We start from the raw sequence: 21,075 nt of genomic DNA on the forward strand, positions 1-21,075 counted from the left end.
GTTGAGTTAGTACAGTACTAATAATTTGTACTGAGCCAAGATGGTAGCATTTTGTCATTTTAAAAAACTGGTTTTAGAGATGGAGAGAGAAACATCACTTTGCTGTGGCAACTTACTTATGCATTCATTGGTTGCTTCTTGTATGTGCCCTGACTGGAAATTGAACCTACAGCCTTGGCGTATGGGAATGACGTTTATCTGGGCAGGGTGGATTTTGTTTTCATTATTAGACTCCCCAGGAACAGAAATAAGAAATATAATGATGATGACTCAGAACTGGAGATGAAATTGATGCATCCAGGGAAGGGTTGACAGACATTTGAAGTTGAATGAGTATTTGGGGAAGGGGAGCATGGAAGCAGAAAGGAAGAACAGGCCAATCTAAATGGAAGAGAAGTACCTACAGGGCCTGATGAACAAATGAATGGGCCAATGGGTTTGGTGAAATGGATGAGATACTCAGCCTCCCTCCCTAAATACCTGCTTCACAGAGATCAAGGAAAAAATCCCATTTGAAATAGCAAAAAGAAAAATAAAATATCTAGGAATAAACCTAACCAAAGAGGTAAAAGACCTGTATTCAGAAAACTACACAACACTGAAGAAAGAAATCAAGGAAGACACAAACAAATGGAAACATATACCGTGTTCATGGATTGGAAGAATTAATATCATCAAAATGTCCATACTACCCAAAGCAATTTACACATTCAATGCAATTCCTATTAAAGTACCAATGGCATATTTCACAGACATAGAACAAACACTTCAAAAAATTTATATGGAATTATAAACGACCCCGAATAGCTGCTGCAATATTGAGAAAGAAGAGTAAAGTAGGAGGGATCACAATACCCGACACTAAACTATATTACAAGGCTACTGTAATCAAAACAGCCTGGTACTGGCATAAAAACAGGCACATAGACCAATGGAACAGAACAGAGAGCCCAGAAATAAGCCCAAGTCTCTATGATCAATTAATATTTGACAAAGGAGGCAGCAACATAAAATGGAATAAAAATAGCCTCTTCAACAAATGGTGTTGGGAGAACTGGACAGCCACGTGCAAAAAAAATGAAACTTGAGCACCAACTTACACCATATACAAAAATAAATTCAAGGTGGATAAAAGACTTAAATATAAAACATGACACCATTAAAGTCCTAGAGGAGAACATAGGCAGGAAAATCTCAGATATTTAAAACAGCAACATTTTTACTAATATGTCCCCTAGAACAAGGGACAAAAAGGAAAGTATAAACAAATGGGATCTCATCAAACTAAAAAGCTTCTGCACCAGCTAAAGAAAACAGTATTAAAATTAAAAAGAGAAACCAACTGTATGGGAAAACATATTTGCCAATGATACCTCAGACAAGGGTTTAATCTTCAAAATACATAGAGAACTTACACAACTGCAGCTCTAAGAAGACAAGGAATCCAAATTAAAAAAATGGGCAAAGGACTTGAACAGACACTTCTCCAAGGAGGACATACCTAGAGGATCCAAAGACACATGAAACGATGTTCAATATCGCTAGCTATCAGAGAGATGCAAATTAAAACCACAATGAGATACCACTTCACACCAGACAGAATGGCCATCATAAACAAAGCAACAAACAACAAGTGTTGGAGAGGTTGTGGAGAAAAGGGGACCCTAGTGCACTGTTGGTGGGACTGCAGACTGGTACAACCACTTTGGAAAGCAATATGGAACTTCCTCAGAAAACTAAAAATGGATCTGCCTTGTGACCCTGCAATTCCACTACTGGGACTCTATCCTAAGAATACTAAAAACACCAATTCAAAAGAACCTATGCATCCCAATGTTCATAGCAGCACAATTTACAATAGCTAGATGCTGGAAGCAACCTAGATGCCCATCAGTAAATGAATGGATCAAAAAACTATGGTACATTTACACGATGGAATTCTATGCAGCAGAAAGAAAGAAGGAGCTCCTACCCTATGCAACAGCGTGGATGGAGCTGGAAAACATTATGCTAAGCTGAAACAAGCCAGGCAGTGAAAGACAAATACCATATGATCTCACCTTTAACAGGAACCTAAATAACAAAACAAAGAAACAAGCAAAATGTAACCAAAGACACTGAAATAGAGGACAGGCTGATGGTGACCGGAGGGGAGAGAAGAGGGAATTTAAGGGGGACAGTGGGAAGGGTTCACAGGAACAAACTTAAAGGACACATGGTCATAGACTAAGGGGAGGGTGGTAATGGGAGGGAAGGGGGGCGGGTGGGAGGGGGAACTGGATTGGGAGTAAAAAGGAGAAAACTGTATATGAACAATGATTAATAAAAAAAAACCTGCTTCAAAGGAAAAACTTTTAAGTAACAGGTTACTTTGGATTTCCATGGAGAATTTGAAAGAAAAATGACTAAACTAATTTTTAAATTAGAAAAAACTTTAAGTTCTATTTCAAGTTTCTTGCCCTGAACTGTGTGGCTCAGATGGGCGTCATCCTGCAAAGTAAAAGGTTGAGGGTTCAATTCCCAGTCAGGGTACATGTCTAGGTCCATGGTCAGGGCATGTACGAGAGGCAACCAGTTGATGTTCTCCCCCTCCTCTCTTCCCCCCTCTAATAAAAAAATAAATTTAAAGGTTCTTTTGTGGCCTATTGCAGGAGATAGAAGGGAGGTGGTGAGAAGCAGGCAAAAGACCAGGTGGGAGGCAAGTTAAAGAATGACCTAATACTGCACAGGTGGCAAACACAAGGCCCCTCCACCTTGTTTTATCCTGCCCGGCACCTTGTTTCTACCAGGCAGCAGTGCCGAACTCCTTGCCCTTAGTTAAGTAGTAGTTACATTTATATGGTCCTAAAATATATGTGCATTGATTGGGTCCTAAAATTACATTAGGCCTTTTGAAGGCGAACTTGAGGCTGATGTGGCCTCTGGTGAAAATAAGTTTGAACTGGGTTGACATGTTTGTTGTTTTTTCACTTCCTTGGTATTTCACTTCTCACTTTGGCCTTTAGATTACATCCACCTGTCAGGTCCTCTCTTAAGTGCACAGAGTAACGGTAGGCTGCCTGCCTGATTCTCACTCCTGAGACTGCAAAAGCAGAAATCTGCCCCACTAGCCTTAATAGATGTAAATGAGGCCTGTTAAATTTAGGAAGTTGCCCTCTTGTGGCCTGTCTTGGAAAATACAGCCAAGAAACTTGTAGGGGAGTGACTTGCTTTCTGGATATGCATCAGCAACACCAAGGCAGGGAACTTGTTAGAAATGCAAAATCTTGGGGTCCATCCCAGACCTACTGAACCAGAAAATTTGCTGTCTCTCACCCCCAACTGTCTTTTAACAGGCCCTTCAAATGTTCTGATGGACACTGAAAGGTTGAAAACCATTATTCTCTCCCTCCAAAATGTAATATACTTCTAATTTTTAGCTTTAATAGCAGGTTTAAATAACTTCCTACTTAATCCTCTGCATGTTCTGGTCTCCAAAACCTTCTGTCTTCCCAGAAACCTTATTCCATCAACTAAGCCCTCAATTTAATACCTATCTGTAATAATTAGGAATAATCTCAATCCTACATTTCTTTGAAGCAGGTGAATTTTCCTCTAGCTCTGCAGCCAGTTTTTGGGAAGAGCAGTTTACACTTTCCTTGCTCCTTTCTCCACTGGAACTACTTTCAAGACACTGCTCTTGGATTTCTCTTTCCGACACTCTCCCTGCTCCCCTTCCTCCATCCTTACTTCAATTCCTTCCCTGCACAATTCCACAGGGCTGTCAGGTCCAACCACAACTGCTGTGCCCATACTGCCTGCAGCTCCAGCACTGAGTTCTGCATTCCAGAGGCCCCATTTCTTGCTCAGAGAATGCTGGTCCTCTAGGCTTTCTATTCAGAATATTCCACTTCAGCAATCTTTCACTTAGTTACCAATTCTGTGGCTTGAAGGTATAACTTTTTAGTTCCACTCAAAGGACTGCAATAGATTCCACCAAGGTTTGTATTAATGTACATAAAGAGCTGATAATGGCTAGGTTTTGTTTTTTAACGAGTCCAAACACACCAGGGGTTAAATAAGCTGCTTCTCTTTCCACTGTTTATTATTAATGTACAAAATATACAAAACCAAAAAAAAAATACTCATCCTCAAATACATAGTGGCTCTAACACAAGACCCTGCACAAAACCCAACCAATCCACTGTTTTCATAGAAAACAACTGATGCCGAGACAGGTGAAGGAGAGGACTGGGTAAGGACCAGTTGTGTTGTTCAATGCACCCAGGAAGGTGCTTGGCGGGGATTCAGAAGTGGCCTCACTCCAACAAGGTCCCAGGTGAGGATAGGAAGCGTGCTAACTCCCAAAGCGGTGCATGTAGTGTGACTGTTGGGCCCAGTGTGCCAGGGTTCAGTTCATGAAAAGCTGGTCTCACTGAAGGATTTTAATTTCCAGAATGAGTTAATATATGCAAGATGGACCAACGCCACCAGCCAAAACCTTCTCTGGATGCAAATGTGAATTTTCCATCATTGAATCCAGCAGACCCACAATGTTCACAGGTTGCAAAGTCTTACTTGAGAAAGGACTCAAAATGTGTCCAGCTTGTGATGGGAGGGAGGGAGTGGGGAGCTCTTTCAGTGCAGTGGGATATCCAATACCCCTTTTAACCATCTCCCCACCCCGTGAGGAATAATGAACTTGGCTTGGATGATTTCGTAAGTGCAACTGATCCCATGTCAGAGCTCTGTGCATGGGGAGGACTCAAAATAGGAGGGTACAGGTGTTCTCCAGGATAACCAGCTTAGGTTCTCAGACATTAAAGGTAATACTGGGAAGGGGCTTGAGGTGATGGGGCAAATCTCCTCACAAAGTGAAGCCAACTGGGTCTCCTCTTGAGCAGTCAGGGTACAGAGTGTGTCCAGTCTCTCCTCCCCAGACTGGAGGAGAGTGTGTACACCAATCAATGCGCACCAGTGATCAGAAAACCCCCATGAACACTAGCGGGACTGAGAAGGCCTGCTCCTCCTCAGCTGGGGAAAGGACAAACGGGCCTCACAGAAGCCATAACAGGGTGGAGAAGCAAGGCTACAGCCCATGGGGGTGTGGGGAAGGCAGGAAGGGCTCCTAGGGCAGGGGGGGGCCATTGACCCCTGGGTGGTAGAAGGCACAGCTGTTCTCATAGCGGCAGTTGCCCTTCATCATGAAGTGTCGGCAAACAGGGCGGTTTGACATGTCTGGAAAAGAAGGCGAGATGGTTAGATAGGTCAATGCCACTCTCACCCACTTCCAAGTCTATGGCATCCTGAGAACTCTTTTAGAGACAGAGAGCCTTGAGGATTTTGGGGAAGGACATAGGGTAGGAATAGCTTTGCATGCTAGGCACAGGCAACCTCACGTTCTGTGGGGCATACCTGGGGTAATGGCACTCCCAGATTCTAGAATGAAATAAAAGCCATATAGGGGACAGGGACCATCCTCACCTCCTCCATGGCTGTGGCCTCCATCGTGCCCTCGGTGGCCCCCTCCTCCGTGGCCAGGGCCATCATGGCCACGGTGCTCATGAGGTGGTGGCCCTCGATGGTCATGGCCTCGGTGACTAGGGACATCATGAAGCCGGTGGCCATGGGGTCCCCCATGTCCAGGACCTTCATGGGGGCGATGTCCACCATTTCCACCCATACTCCCGCCAGGACCTTCATGAGGACGATGGCCACTGCCACTGCCCATGCCACCACCAGGGCCTTCATGGGGTCGATGTCCTCCACCCATGCTACTGCTAGGGACTTCGTGGGGACGGTGCCCACCACCTCCAACCACGCCCCCACCAGGGCCCCCTCGTCCATTTGGGGGTCCTCCCCCAGAGCGACCTCCTCTGGCCCCTCGAAAAGGAAGAGGAGGAGGAGGAGGTTCATTTCCTCCTCGGCCTCCACGACCTCTATGGTATGGTCCAGGACCAGGTCCTGGACCTCCCCGCATAGGGCCACCCCGCATGGGGTCACCAGGGCCATCCCAGAAGGGATCACCCCCCCGGGGAGGGGGTGGGGGACCCAGGAGGCGTGGACCCACAGGCCCACCAGGGCCCCCAGGGCCTCCATGAGGACCTGTTAGAAAAAAAGGGAGAGACACAATGTCAGCTACCTTATTATTTATTCAGGAAGTGCTCCCTCCTAGCCCACACCACCTGCTTTTCATCAATGCTATCCTATCACCAGACCAAAGCTAAGCAGATAAGCCCATTCCAACATGTCACCACCTACCTGGCATAGGTCCCCCAGGGCCTGAGGGGAAATGCTGTATTCCCTTGGGGCCCCCAGGGCCCCCTTGTGGAAAACCATTGGCTATTGGACCAGGGCCTAAGAGTCCATGAGGCACTGTTAATAAAAAAAGGAGTCAAACAGTCAGCAAGAGGATTCTAGAAGAGGGACATGACTTCTCACTTAGGTGTTCCCAGCTGATGCACAAAGACTAACCTGGCAGAGCAATGTTCTCTGAGTCTAGTCTTCCCTTTCAATGTCTGGCATCAAGTGCCAATACTCCTGTTTCCCCAACCTCACTGTGGGCTTCCTCCCCCAGCCCCAGGCTGGCCCTGATAATTACCCAGCATCTGCTTGATCTTGTCTGAGTAATCTGGTTGCTTCAGCAGTTCCTCAGAGGGATGACTATTTGGGCTACCCTGTGAGGCAAGATCAATAAAAATCAAAGTCAATAGAGAGCAAAAGTCCTCACCCAGCAGAGAGGGAGAGCCAAGAGAGGAGGTAAGTGGGAAGATAAGGAGGACAGGGTAAAGGAAGGAGCATTCCAGACAAAGTAGAAAAGAGGAAGAAGGGCTCATACCATGATAGAGGTGAGGATCTCTTGGACATTGATGCCTCCTCCTCCAGGACCCTGGGGGCTCTTCCCAGCACCCATGCTTCCCATAAGATTGGCCAGAACAGGAGGCAACTTGGAGCCACCTGCCCCATCAGGTGAGCCCCCGGCCTCCCCAGGCTCCAGAGTCTCAGCATATGGGGTCTCATCCATGGAACACTCCTGAAAGCAGAACAGAACAATGAAGACTAACTGTAGAAAAAGAGAAAGGTTCTGTGAAAGCTGCATTAACCTCAATCACAACCCCTATCACCACATCACACTCACTCACCTCATCTAGGGGGATGAGCTTTGGAGGTATAGGTTCATAGGACTCAGGATCAGGCTCGTGAGGGCTAGTAGTAATGCCGCAGGTGAAGCAAAAGAATGATAGTCAAATTATTTATTCAGGCCCAGGAATTTCTTCCTAAATCCCACCCTCTTATTAATCATCCCAGGGCATGCTCCCCTCAGGAGTCCATGTGCTCAACACCCCCCCGCCCCAGGGCATGAACCCCATTCTGCTCACCTTTCCTTGTTCAGGAAAAGCTCCTGAAGGATTCCTTTCTCCCGCTCAGCCTGGATGTATCGCTCCTGGCTGTTGCTTCCAGGGGTCACAAGAGGTGAGGGCAGAACCAGGGGCCGGGGGCACACCCATGGCACCTTTTCCTCCATGTTGTCATGGCTCAGACGCCGGGCAGTCTCAAATGCATGTCGGTCTGACAGTATCTCTCGCTTAGCTGCCTCACCGAAGTCCTTGATCTTATTCACATTTACTATGGGCAATGAGGAAAACAAGCAAGAGAGAAAGTAAGTACACCATGTCCTTTTTAAACCCCTTATTCCCACCTATTATACAGAAAACTTGACTTCTAACCTCGTTCAGTTTCATCTAGTTCAAAATAGAAATATTCTCTCAGTTTTCCTTCCTCAGGCCATGTCACAGTTTTCCTCTTCCTGCCTTTTCGGGTCAGCTGGCTGGCATCACCAGGACTTTCCACTGGCTTTGCATCCAAAGCTCCTGGCTCCAAAGAGGCTATAAGCAGAAGAAGTTTCAGACCCAGGTCCTTCCTCTTAGAAAACCCCTAAATCTGGACCACTTTCTAGACTTACCCGTATCCAGGAGCTCTGGGACTTCCACAGGTGGAACTGGGGTCCCTGGACGGTCTGTGTCCATAGGCTCAGAAGAAGGTGCTGGTTCTGGGGAAGAAGATTTGGCTGTGCTTGGCTCTGTGCTTGTTTTCCCTTCAAATGGGCTTGGCTATTGTAAAAGAAAAAGTTGATGAGCTGACAGGAAAGCCAAGGTCAAGGCAAGGCAATTAACCCATGGTTCTAGGCAGGATGTCCCAACAGTTCATACAAATGAAGATCTATGTCAAATGCTGCCCACTGCTACCAGTCAACTCCTCTTGTCCTTCTGACTCCGAGCTGCTGGGCGCTTCCTTCAACTCTACCTTTACCTGTCACTGACACCTGCTACCCAGGGCCCATACCTTGGCAGCTGTAGGTGACAGCACCTTCTTTTTCTTCTTAATTTTAATGCCTGGAACAGGTGCTGAATTGAGTGCATCCAGGAAGCCCAGGCCTTCCATAGCTAAAAAAGAAAAAAGTATAAATGGAATCATCATACCTCCTTCACAATCCTATTCCTATAACATCTGGGCAGGAAAATGGGTCATTAGAGAACCTGCTGCAACTTGGGACACAATAAGCTCAAGATGACCAGAAAGCGTACACACAAGAAATTCTTGACATCATTCTCTTTTTATTAAAGGCAGGGAAGCCATGGCTTTGGGCATAAATTAGAGCTCAGGTAGCAGACAAGGCCAGATCTGTAGACATGACAGATTCCTACCAGCTCACAGAGCACCCCTGACCAGTCACTGAAGAGCACACCTCCCACTTCATCTCTAAAGTTACTCCTAAAACTTCTCATGAAAGGAAAGTTTCAGAAGTGCGAAAATTAAAGGACACCAAAAAAAATCAAAGGAAAATGGAGAAAAACATTAAAGAGAAGGAGTACTCCCCACTTCATTCCCATGATAAGTTTGCTCCCAATTCAATACATTCTCCCACTTTGGACTCACGCTGTGGTGGGATGATCTTCACTTTGATCTCTTTGGTAGCATTGGGTGTTGTGTTGAGAGGCTTGTACTTCTTCTCTGCATGGGGTGCAGCATCTCCTGGGGAGGCTGCAGAACTGTAAGAAGAGGAACTGTCAAGAACAATGCCCATTTAGCCCTTCTTTCTGTTCTCAGACCCATCCCATTCAGAAAAGCCCAGCACGTGGTCCATACCTCTGACGCTTGAGGGGGATAGGCTTAAGGTTGTATTTGTCAGAAACCACCACTGCACTGGCATTCTTCTTCACAGGCACCAAAGATGGGGTCTCCAGCTCTAATCCTAGGGAAGAGCCATGGTGTGTGGTTGAACTCACAGCCCACCCTCTTAACTTTTCCTCTCAGTTCATCTGGCCACGTACAACCCCCAAAGCTTCACCCACTAGTCTTCCCTCTTTCACATGTCATAATGCAGCAATCCCAGGCAGCCAACACCCTCACCAGTGGAGCGGAACTTGGCATGGCTGGGTGCTGTGGTTCGAAGAGACTTGGGCTTTTCCTTCTTCTTCTCTGGGGCCTCCTCAGCCCGAGGCTCAGCCTTCACCTCAGTGAAAGGTCGCTCAGGAGGGGTGCTTCGACTCTTTCCCTCTTCTTTACGTTTTTTCTTATCTTTCTCTGTTGTGGGAAAACAAAGTAGAAAAAGATTTTATTTAGCTAAAGTAGAAGACTGCCAGGCAGAAGTGAAACAGGCTGAAGACACTAAAGGCCACATGCCAGAGGGGTAAAGGAGTTCAGAGCTTACCAGCAGGCTGGGTACTACTCTGGGAGCGGATGACAGCCATCCAGTCACTTACAAGGACTGAGGCCAATTTCCGGAGCTCTGTAGGTAACAGAAAGGGGAAATGCCTAAATAACTTAAAATATTATTCCTCCAGTAACAGATATTACAGAGTATGTTATAAAAACTATATGAATACCCTGGCTGGTGTGGCTTAGTGGATTGGGGGCCAGCCTGCAAACCAAAAGGTTGCTGATTTAATTCCCAGTCAGGGCACATGCCTGGGTTGTGGGGCCAGGTTCCCAGTAGGGGGCGTACAAGAGGCAACCACACATTGATGTTTCCCTCTTTCTCCCTCCCCCCTGTCTAAAGACAAACAAACAAACAAACAAAATCCTTAAATAAAAAACAAAACACTGCACTAATGTTTCATATATACAGCAGTGGGCAAAAGTAGGTTTACAGTCATGAGTACATGATATACAGTTTATTCTTATATTATTACTGTATTACTTATTTGTATTATTTGTAAACTACTTTTGCCCATCCCTGTGTATCTCATGTAATTGTTACAACAACTTGAAAATGTTTAATCTCCCTTCACAGGCATAAAAGCAGAGATTAGAGTCATAAAACTAGAAAGTGGCACAATGAACCCAACACCTATGCTCTTCCCCTTCTGTTTAGAGAACAGAAACTAAGGACAAAGGTGGGCAGAGTTCAAGTACCCAAAAGGCTACCAGATTTTAAAATAAGCACCATTTTTCAGTGTTATCCTAAATGAAAAGTTTCAAAGAAGCAATTTAAGTCCATCTTACAAAAGACCTCCAGGCAAAATTTTTTTTCTAGAATGCTGCTAGTGATAATGGCTTTTTAATTAGGTATAGCAAGGGTGAAAAAAAGAGCTTAAAAACAGACTAATTTAGGTCAGAGAATTTTAAAATAGAGAATTTGTTTGTAAATGTATGAAAAATATACCTTTGTACTCTTTCCATTTGTATTTGGCAAGTAACATCTCTTATCTATGGCATCTCTCTTCTTGCCAATGTTTCCACTTACAGACTCATTTATGAATGAGACTGCCATATAACATTAAAACCTAACTTTTCAAAACAGTCACATAACTGGTAATTTCTGTACCTAAGGCAAGATGAATCTCAATGCATACCCAATGCAGGAATACCCTAAAACCTTTTTGGAGCAACTGGTATTATGGTCCAATTAGACTTCACTACAGTTGATAAAGAATGTACAAATTTCATTATCCAAAGGAAGTACAGAATAATAATTACATCTACATTCAAAGAAGGCAGCACAATTGAGCCATCTGGAAAACGGGGGACAGTATACCTGGGTGAAGAAACAAAAGGTGGGCAATGACCTACTGGGCTTTTCTAGAACATATGTTGTACTACAAATTATTACTGAAGATACTCTGAGATATCAGAAAAATAGTGAAGTGCTCTATATCTAAAAGGGCCTTAAAATTGGGAACTAATACAACTAAAATAATGAAAAAGTATGGAACGTTTTTTACCTAAACAATACTATGAGTTAAACCCTTTTCCTAAAAAAGGGTTCCCAGTGTTTTCTCCTATAGCTAAAGGAACTTTAGATAGGCTGACCCAGGCCTAGATGCTCCCTCCACACCAAATGACCAAGGCTTATTTCCAAAAGGGCTTACAGTACCATTCTCTTAAGACAAAGAGCGAATCTGAATTCTGACCAAGGGGATCAAGCTCTGCTAGAATACCTCTCACATGCAGGGCACTAGAGTCTTATGCTCCTGATTTATGCAGTGGGTGTAAAGTCCTCGAGTATTTAACTCTTGGATACACACCCCTTTCTTCTCTAAAGAAAAGGCTGACTTTCTGGAGCCAGGCTCTATCCTCAAGTCAGAACTGTATGGCCTTTGCCAGGAGCTCCAAAACCCTTTGTCTTAGAAAAGGAAAAAATCTGTTGTTATGAAGCTATGATATTGGGATTCTGCCCATGCCCTATAGGACAGTGTTTATTGGCAAAACTATTATATTTATTGTTAGGAAAATAGACATTGAAAGTCCCAGAATATGCTATATTTACATAGAAAAATGAAGTCAAGGATGATAAGACACGCTATGATGATACTTTTCTCCCCCAAAGAATTGTAAGTGTATGACTTCTATACCAAGAAATCTTAAGAATCAGCTTCTAGTCAAAATATGGTACCTTATCGCACACTCAATCTTAGAGAAATGAACAAATCCTGTTCAAAACTGAGACTAGGAGAGAGGAAACAGATTAGAGGAACTGAATTTTTAAAAGAAAGAGAAAAGCAAGGTGAGATAAAAAGAGAAAGGAAGAAAGGTACAGTCCAAGGATGGGGACAGACATGAAAGGAATTAAGTGGAAGTAATGGAGGAAGGCCCAGACAGAGGAAGGACTGGCCCCTACCTTCATCCTCACTTGACTTGCTCAGTTGCTTCACCAATTTGGCTGTGTTGTTCTATGAGAGATGGGGAGCAGCAGAAAGGTAAATGCCAGGAGGACAGTAAGCCCACTCAGAGCTAATAGCCCCCTAAACTCACAATCTCTTCATAGTCCCTTAACAGTGACTAACACTGACATTATATTTACCTTCTACAAAATCTTTGTGGGCATAGTCTTACTTAATCTTTAGAATAATCCAATAAGGTAGGTATAATTATTTCCATTATATAGATGAAAAAAACTGGGGGTCAGATATAGGGAGTGCCCCAAGCCATACACCTATTAAAGGAGATACATTTGAACCAAGTCTTCTGATTCCCAATTCCTATTTTTCCTACCATTCTACCTCACAGGCCCAAGATCACAGCCATTATTAGAGTCAGTGTAAATTTTTCATCTGAGGCTAAACCAAAAAATATAGACCGATGGTACCTGCTTGAGATGGTCTACGGTGAGTGGTAGGTGCTGCAAGGTCAGTAGAATTTGCTGCAACAGGGGTATGTTGTTGGTTGTCTTTGAATATGTCAACCAATTATTAAGAAGCTTGTAACCACCGACGTCAATAAACCTGTAGGCAGGTAGGAGAAGAATCTAATGTTCTTCTTGAGTTTTGGGAGGACCATATCCTGTACTCCTAGTTCCCCATCACCAACCCAGGAACCCCATGCCTCACCTCCCTCACCTTCTAACTACATCTTCCCATTCCAGCCACTCAGATCCCCACTTACTTGACCAATATTTCTGGTGATCGGGTCTGCAGGAGAATGTTCAAGTAAGTGCATCGACTCACCATCTTTCGTGCTTCCTTCATCAGACTGTAGGAGAGGATTAGATTAGGAATGGAGCAGCCAGAGAGCAGCCTCTTCTTCCAGCAGCAATACCTCTAATCTGTGAGACTGTCTGGAGATCCCTGATAACTTTAGACTGTAACAAAGTGGTGGAGTCACATGGGCCTCTAGGAGGATGGGATGGATCCAGAGTGAAATAAAAACCCAGGGGAGGTTGGAAGACAACTGAGGAGACACTGAGTCTCCGATCTGGGGGCGAGCATCACTGCTTCCCTAATGCACAGGACACATCTGATTCTGTTTGCAGGTGAAGAATCCTATCCCTCAAAAATCAGCCTTCAGTAGTCTGTTCAGGACTGGCTTAGCCATTTGCTCAGGTAGCCTCAAGTTGGGAAACTTGAGGATACCTGAAGGAAAATGACAGTTTGGAGATCTGAAATGTGACCCAAAACAGAACCAAGAATTCTGTCACCTGGCTCCCTGCTTCCTTCCTTCCAAAAGGTGACTCCCTTGAGACTACGGATATATAAATACCTAATTTCATTATAGCCAGGAACCAAGGGATCACCTTTTCCTATCACTTATTCTAAAATTATTGGACTTCACTCTTATCCCACTGACTTTTCCTTTCCTCTCTAGGAAAATTCAATTCTGTCTGCCTTAATTATAACATACAATATCCTCTACTCACAATGAATCCAAAAAAGAGTAGACTCACCTGAAGATCTTAGAAATTCCATCCACATTCTTGACTTCCCCATCTCGGTTAAGGAAGCTATCCAGACCCTTGAGAAGCTCTTTGGGATCTATGGGACCCGAACCCATGATCAAGGCTTCTAAGAGAGGACAAAACAAACCCACAGAATAAATGGGTGGCAAGGACAGTGACAGTATGCTCTTTAATTAATTCCATTTCTACATTTGACAAAATAGTGACTAATTATTCCATTTATGTTCAACTACACTTACTATTTTCAAGATAAAAATCAACACAGACCATTGTCAGCACCGAGAAAATAGCCCTGGCAAGGTAAGCATGGTGCTACTAGATGACAAAATTAGAAAACAATTCAGTTGGTAGACTGGGGCAAGCCACCTCTCTCCCCCTCCCAATTATATCCTTCCATGACAGCAAACTTCATTAGTTAGTATTAGAGCTAAGATTCACATTCCTGTAACAAAATGCTCAATTCTCCAAAGCATTTTTGCTTGATAGGTTCTTGCCTCTCCTTGGTTGCTAGTAAATCTGGTTTCAAAAACAACTGACTTGATAAGAACTGGGCCAATCTTGGGTGTCGGGCTAAATATCTTCTCAGATTAATCAATTCCTTTTTACTACAGCCCATTAAGAGTCATAATCACAAGTGGCAGGATATGTACTGCTTGTACCAGGAGACAATCAGTTCAAGTGATAGGTAATAAAAAAAATAAAACTTGAAAACAGAACCTTTCCCCAGGGGAGTTATGGGTAGCTCCCAGAAATGGAAACAAATGGATGCAAATGAAATTAAGCAGGTTCACCTAATTCATTAACCAAACACTGCACAAGATTTTATTATTTCAAAATCAAGAGCTTGACTGGCTTGTAATTTCAAAAGCAAACATGCAAATCTGACCCCCTATTATCCCAGACACCCAAAATCACATCCCCAAGATCCCCAAGAGAGATCTGAAATTAGAAACCATGGAGCCAAAAAGAATGGAATGAAGGTAGACACTGGAAAAATGCCTTTAAATTTTAAGTAGCTACTTTAGACTAGGTTAGAAAAGGAGTTAATTAAAAGTTAAACTGCTTTTATGGGACAGCGAAGTGTGAAGCACTTTCTAGGTCAGAAACCAAGTTCCAGAGAGGTAGTTAAGAATCAGGATGGTTCAGATTGGTTACTTTTATCCACAATGCCTAGAAACAACTCTGAAAACAAACAAAAAAGACACCTCAGTAATATCTACATTTGGGAAATCAGGTTAACACTGGTTAGGGAGGCAAGGAGAAAACCACCTCATGCACCCTGCTTCTAATACAGTTAACAGACATGATTCCCAGAAGTGTGGGAAAATCAGGATTTTACAAAGAGGACTGTACTTTGTTCAGAAACAAGTTTTCTTGTAGAATAAATTAGTTCTCAGAGAAAAAAAATGTCAACCTTTTAAGTCCTTCCAACAAAAAATGGTCAGTAAATTTCTAAATGCAAAGGTCCTAACAATCTAAACAAGAAAAGGCAAAAAAGCAGGGAGGTGGTTGGTCCTTAAGATCATACCCTGTGGACTGAATATAAGGAGAAGAGATGACTAAAGAAATGTTGAGAGGTAAGCAAATAAGTATTAATTATGCTGTGACTGCTACCCTGGAACCTCTACAAATATAGGTAGAACCTGAAGTCAGAGGAAAAAAACATTGAAGTAGAATACCAGATAAGGTTAGAAGTGTACAGGCCAAATCCACTGAACTGTGGTGATTCTTACAGAGATAGACACAGGGATAAAGAAATTTTCCCCATGTAGTAATATATAGACACTGTAAAGAGATATATAGACACTGTAAAGAGATATATAGATATAATAAAGGGATAGAAAACAGGTTTCCCATCTATTGGAGACTATAAAAGCAATGAACAAATCCAAATAATATATTATCAGCAACCAAGATATATACAATTTGACCAAAAGCCTTCAATTAAACTAACATCACTTCACACCGGTCCCCACTAAACACAGCCGATCCCACTGATTCAAAACCAGAGTTTAATATATATCACCCTGGAGAACTCCCTTTCACATATCTATTAGCTATGCTAACAGGACTGTTACCCCTACTTCCTTCAGAAACTCAAATTATCACCTGAGCTCAAATGTTCCTTCACTTAAGAGGGTGGGAGACAAAAGATCAATTAGTAAAAAAACTAAATTGTCTAGTGCCTTCTGCTGGAAACAAGACCTAGGAACTTTTTCATTCTCATTCATATCATGCAAGAATAGCCAGTCAAGAAAAGCTAGGAGACAAAGCAGAGGAAATGTTTTCTTCTCAATTTCCATTCTTTTTTTTTCTATTACATTTTGGAAATACAATTGACAAAACTTAATTTTGTCTCACAAGCACCAGTCCTGTGATTAAAAGGTGTTTTCTTATTATCACTTTCCTACAGGATTAGCTTTCACTCATTTAAAATTTAAGGACCCCAAATGTATGACAACCTAATTTCCTTCTTTTAAAGTCAGTACATTTTGAAAGAACTTCCAAGGCGCTCAAGTGGAAAGAAACAAAGAGCCGAAATTCCTGGCACAGGCCTACAGTGGAAAAGGCAAATGAGCTGACTAGGGAGGAGGAGCAGTGACCAAGTGTCATAACATTGCCTAGTCATAATACGGAGCCTGCAATGAAAGCTTAAGGAAGATTTCTGAAACCAATAATCCATGGCATGATATATTTTAATTTTCTTGAAGGCAGTACAGAAGGGAGGGTGGGGAACAAGCCCTGGCCTATCTCCACCTTCCATGCTGTGTTTTCCTTACAGAAGATGTTGCAGGCAACGACCAGCACTAACACAAGACACTGGCGAGTTTTCTCCTGTTCTTACCAGAGATAAAATTTAAAAGTCCTGAAGTGACACCAACTTCTGCCTCCAAAATGAATTTTACTTGAGGGTTATTCATTTAATAGGGTGAAAAATATTTAGCTTGGCTAAAATTATTCCATACCCATCACCAACGAAACAGAACTGGACTGGTTCAGTACAAAAATCCTATGGAAGTCAGAGCCCTTTTTGAAACAATCCCAACACTCTCCTGACAAAAAAGGAGCCCAAGTTTACCCTAACTTAGAGGATTTAGCACTTCTGGAAATGAAAATATTTTGTACCTAAGATCCCCCTTAGATCCCTTCCTTTCTTCAGTGTTTGAAGTATTTCCTAGCATGGCTCAACAGTGGACTGAATTATGTCTTTCAGGTGATTCCCAAGGTTATTCTTTTCTTCTGAGTATTAGCCCCTATTCCTCAGCCATTTAAAGCCTGGTACATGAGCTCCCGAAAAGCTTAGTGAAATCACCACATCCACCCATCCCAACATGAAAGGATCCCAGAATATAAATGGCCACAAATTACAAAGATCAGGTTCTCCAGATGGATTTGGTTTTCCTAGAAGACTTTGTTTCCCATCTCCCATGTTACTGAAGATTTTCTTTATTAATCCCCTGCCCACTAAAAATCAGGAACCCCAGTGGGCAGAATGTTCAGCTACCAAGGAAGGTATGCTGCAGAGGCCCATGGCAAACTGCTTAAACGATTAAACCCCCCCCTACAAAAAAAACCCAAAAAACTTGTGGTCAATAGACATGTGGAAGAGTCCCTCCCATCCAATCCAGAAGCTTAATAATTTGAGAATTCATACCAAATAGAAAATTGGCCCTTTAAGTCTCACCCAAGTCACCACATGGCATTTGTACAAAATGGCTTTCCAATTCTGCTTAGAGTCTTCATGCTTCAATGCAGGACTTCAAAATTAGTATATGGAGAGTCTGATAAAGATTTGATTTTGAAAAAGCTGGAGGAAGAAATGCACAGGGCACGAAATACCACCATCGGATAGGGCATGGCTTTACAACATGCACCAATTGCTATAGCACTGCACAAGTGGAAAAATGAAGACATTACTCTCCCATTGCTTTAAGGAATTTCTTAGAAGGAAAAATAAATTTAAAAATGGTGGCTCTTGGGAAAAAATGAAAATTGTGAAATGTAATACCAGAAAGGTTTTGCTTACCAGAAACCGTAGCTTGATCCCCCCTGCCTTGAGTTTACAACTGCCGCCTCCTTTCCTAAGATTCACTTCTCATCCCAGTACCAAAGTACAGGAGCTAAGCAACTGGAGAACGTGACAAAGCACGGAATACAGTTTATCCCAAAACCCAAGTGGGAATAAGGGTGATTGAGAATAAATTCCTAAAGTACCCACTCTCCCCAGATTCTCATTATACAAAGCAACCAAATGCAGGAGGCCCAAGGACTGGTTACTGAGCAAAATCAGCACACTTCAGTGTTATTAGGCCCCATTTGTCTCAAGTTACTTTCACAAGCCCTTGTGTCTTTCTCTAGTATGCCCCGACACACATATATACATACACACAAGCTCACACACACCCTCCCGCAAAAGGCTCCCAGTCTTAGTTTAACTGGTTTTCTACCCCTGACAAATGAAGTGGGGAAAACTTCCAGGTAGCCGCGATGAGTGAAAGGTGAAAATAAAAAGCATCAAGCTCTCACTGTAAAAACAAAAAACTAGTTGTCCAAAGAGATGAGCAGCTTGAAGACCTAATTTCTGTCAGCTTTTTCCCTTTTAAGATACAGGCTATTAAAGATGATAATCTAAAGAAATTAAGTTAGATGTCTTCCTAGATGCGTGCATAGGGAGTCCAGAAGGGAGACGCTCAGGGGTGGAGTTTCAAGAGGGTGGAGAAAGAAGCGGATTACATCACCTTCCAATGAAGCTCCTCCCCCTTGACCAAGTTTCTAGGGCGGCCCTAGGCTCTGGATGGTAAAAGGGGAAGAAAAACAACAAAGAAGTAGGGACGCCATTTTGTAATGGAGGAAAAAAATTTTAAAAACCTATTCCAGCTCTGCCGGTAGCTGGTTACATTAAGAAAAAACAAAAAACAAAAACACTTTTGTAAAAAAAAAAAACGAAACAAAACAAAACAGTCCCCCATCCTTAAGTCTTTGACCTATTTTGAGTAAGAGCATTGTGAAAATACAATTAAAATATTAAATGTAACAATTTTCTGCGGGGAAGAATTGTAATTCCAGTTGAGGTTCAACCTACGATAGACCACCCCCATCTTCCATACAAAGGGAAAGGGGGGGGGATTTGGACCCCTCTCAACAAATAGGGTTGAGGTAGGACAAGAGAAATATGGTAGACACAACCTGCAACACCGCTTGGAAGACAAAAGGACTAGGAAAGTCGCCATATTGAAGCAGGGAAGAAAAAAATCCTTTTAACGACACAATCTGTTAAAAAGCTAGCATTCAATTGCACTAAATGGCTTTTAAAATGATACTCCTGAATTTCACATTTCCCAACCTTTCCACCCTCTAACTATAGTCTCATCAAAAAGTACCAAGTTAAAATGTTAAACTTGCTTTTAAGTAACTTATGCAACCTGCAACAATTACAAAAACATTTACGTCCCCAACTATCACCTTGTATGTACTGGCACTAAAATTATATTTTGTCCTAATTGTCTTGCAATCTTTATTCCTAGATTGCCACTTATTTTAACCACACAAATACACCCCAAGCATATTACATTAAAATTGAGAGGATTTAACCATTTTAAAAGTCATAGCCAGCTACTATTTCTCTGCACATCTCCTTACCCTGCAATCTTTATGTACAGATTGCTTATTAATCTGGCAAATTGGTAGGCGCCCTGCTTGTCTCACACACAAAGAAGTGGGACTTCTGGGCCACAAGATCCACCGTCTTTTGTATGTGAGCTCATTAACCCTTTTGAAGACTGCTGCTTAGGGAGGAAGGTAACCATCCCTCCTTATTAAAAGCAAATTTAGCGATTTGGCAGTCTAGAAATTGGCTGGATTACGAAGGGTTAACCATCAAAATCCTCACTTGCTGCCCCCCCCCCAACCTCTCCTTGCCTGCAGCAGGGCCGGTTAGAGGTAGGTGGTAGGGGGGAGAGAACTATACTGTTTAGACCCAAAGGCCCTTTTTAATGGAGAGTTAAGTGACCGGTTTGGTCCTTTCTCCAGTTCTCCGTTTTGTTCTATGGTCTCATTTCTTCCTCTCATTTTTGATTTCACAAAGGGAAAGGTTGATTTCTTGTTGCAAGGCTCGTTTTTGAAAATTCGACACTTACTATCCAATTTTTTTGCGACGTCAGCACCTCGGGCTCAGGGGGGAGGGGGTTAAAATTTTGGAGAAAAAAAATTAAACCACCAACCAGGACCCAAAACTCTATTTGGGGGGCCTCATTGGATCAAAAAGTCTCTTAAAAAAAACAAAGGCCAACTCAGTATTCATTTCCCCCCCACCCAACTCCATTTAGGGAGGGGGGGTCGTAGAAAAAAATTTCTGAGTGGATTCAAAAAAGTAAACACTGGATAAGTGAATTTGGGTGGATTTGGGTGGGTTTGATTATTTTTGAAGTTATGTGGTGACGGTCCTTCGGCCACAGATCTCAAGTCCCAAGCAGCGTGGGCTGGTGGGGTGGGCAAGATAGGTGGGAAGGGGAAGAAGACACAAGTGGTTGGGCTGGTGGCTGCTGTTTTCCCTTTCCCCCCGCTCAGGATCCTTTCAAGGGCTTAGATGTTGCTGAGTCTTGTTTCTTTTTTTCCTCGTGGCTGCCTTCCTCCGAGAAAATTCAAACCTGGGATAAAAAAACACAAGGGAAAAAATATAATCAGCACGGGCTGCTTTTGTAACACCCCAAATTGCCATCTTTGTTGTTCCACACATCCCAACGTCCAACCCCGAAAATATAAGTTGTAGCTCTCAAACAAACCCATGCCAAACCCAATGTCTAAGCCAACGCTCTCAGTAAAAACTTAACCCGCAACCGACAAACTACCGGAACTTACCTCTACACGAACCCGACAATGGCGGCTGTCGGCTCGGGCGGAGTCTTTTATACCAGGACACCACCCAACGCGCCCAAACGTGCTAGTGCGTTTCCCTTGTCGCGAGACACGGTGCTCGAGGCGTAAACTCATTGGCCAACACGAAACACAACTAGCTAATTGATTGGCTATCCTCCCTTCGCCTTCGCTCAGCCCACACTCCCCGCCACATTCGGGACTTTTTTTCCACCTCCTTTCTGGGGAGGAAGGAGGCGCGTGCGCGTGACCGGAGAGCCTAGCACCTTCCTTTCCTCTGCCTCCACGACTTCCGCCCTTGAAAACATTTCTTACCCTGGATTGGCGGAACGGGGCTGACGCATGCGTACTGCGGTAATCTGGGCCAAAATCGCCTTCAGAATTGCTTGAAAGGCAAACTCAAAGTATAAGATCTAAGAGTCGTCTTGATTGGTTCATCAAAAATTTAATTTTGAGGCTGAATTCCACTGTGACGCAGTTGAAATTGGATTTTTCCTCAGGACCCTCCCCCTTTCTCGCTTCCGTCCTGACGCAAGTGCGTAGTTGCC

The 21,075-nt window shown here is 43.3% G+C and overlaps 1 protein-coding gene across 2 annotated transcripts; it reads right to left on the reverse strand.

Moving 5' to 3' along the window:
- Positions 1-4,053: 4,053 nt before the first annotated feature.
- PPP1R10 (protein phosphatase 1 regulatory subunit 10) lies at positions 4,054-20,955 on the reverse strand. Of its 2 annotated transcripts, none has more exons than XM_045825919.1 (20): positions 20,843-20,955; positions 19,792-20,301; positions 13,643-13,760; positions 12,865-12,951; positions 12,569-12,704; positions 12,101-12,152; positions 9,692-9,769; positions 9,391-9,564; positions 9,127-9,232; positions 8,917-9,029; positions 8,323-8,423; positions 7,943-8,090; positions 7,707-7,865; positions 7,359-7,605; positions 7,122-7,185; positions 6,818-7,012; positions 6,581-6,656; positions 6,241-6,354; positions 5,464-6,084; positions 4,054-5,217 (listed from the first exon to the last, which is right to left on the reverse strand). In XM_045825919.1, the coding sequence occupies exons 3-20, from the start codon at positions 13,747-13,749 to the stop codon at positions 5,108-5,110; spliced, it is 2,688 nt and encodes an 895-aa protein (XP_045681875.1). In that variant the 5' UTR covers positions 13,750-13,760; positions 19,792-20,301; positions 20,843-20,955; the 3' UTR covers positions 4,054-5,107. The 2 variants fall into 2 exon arrangements, with proteins under 2 accessions (XP_045681875.1, XP_045681874.1); XM_045825918.1 differs by lacking the exon at positions 20,843-20,955 and adding an exon at positions 20,513-20,689.
- Positions 20,956-21,075: the final 120 nt, after the last annotated feature.

The sequence above is a fragment of the Phyllostomus hastatus genome, unplaced genomic scaffold (genome assembly GCF_019186645.2).
Source record: "Phyllostomus hastatus isolate PE091 unplaced genomic scaffold, TTU_PhHast_1.1 phas_scaffold_60, whole genome shotgun sequence".
NCBI lineage: Eukaryota > Metazoa > Chordata > Mammalia > Chiroptera > Phyllostomidae > Phyllostomus > Phyllostomus hastatus.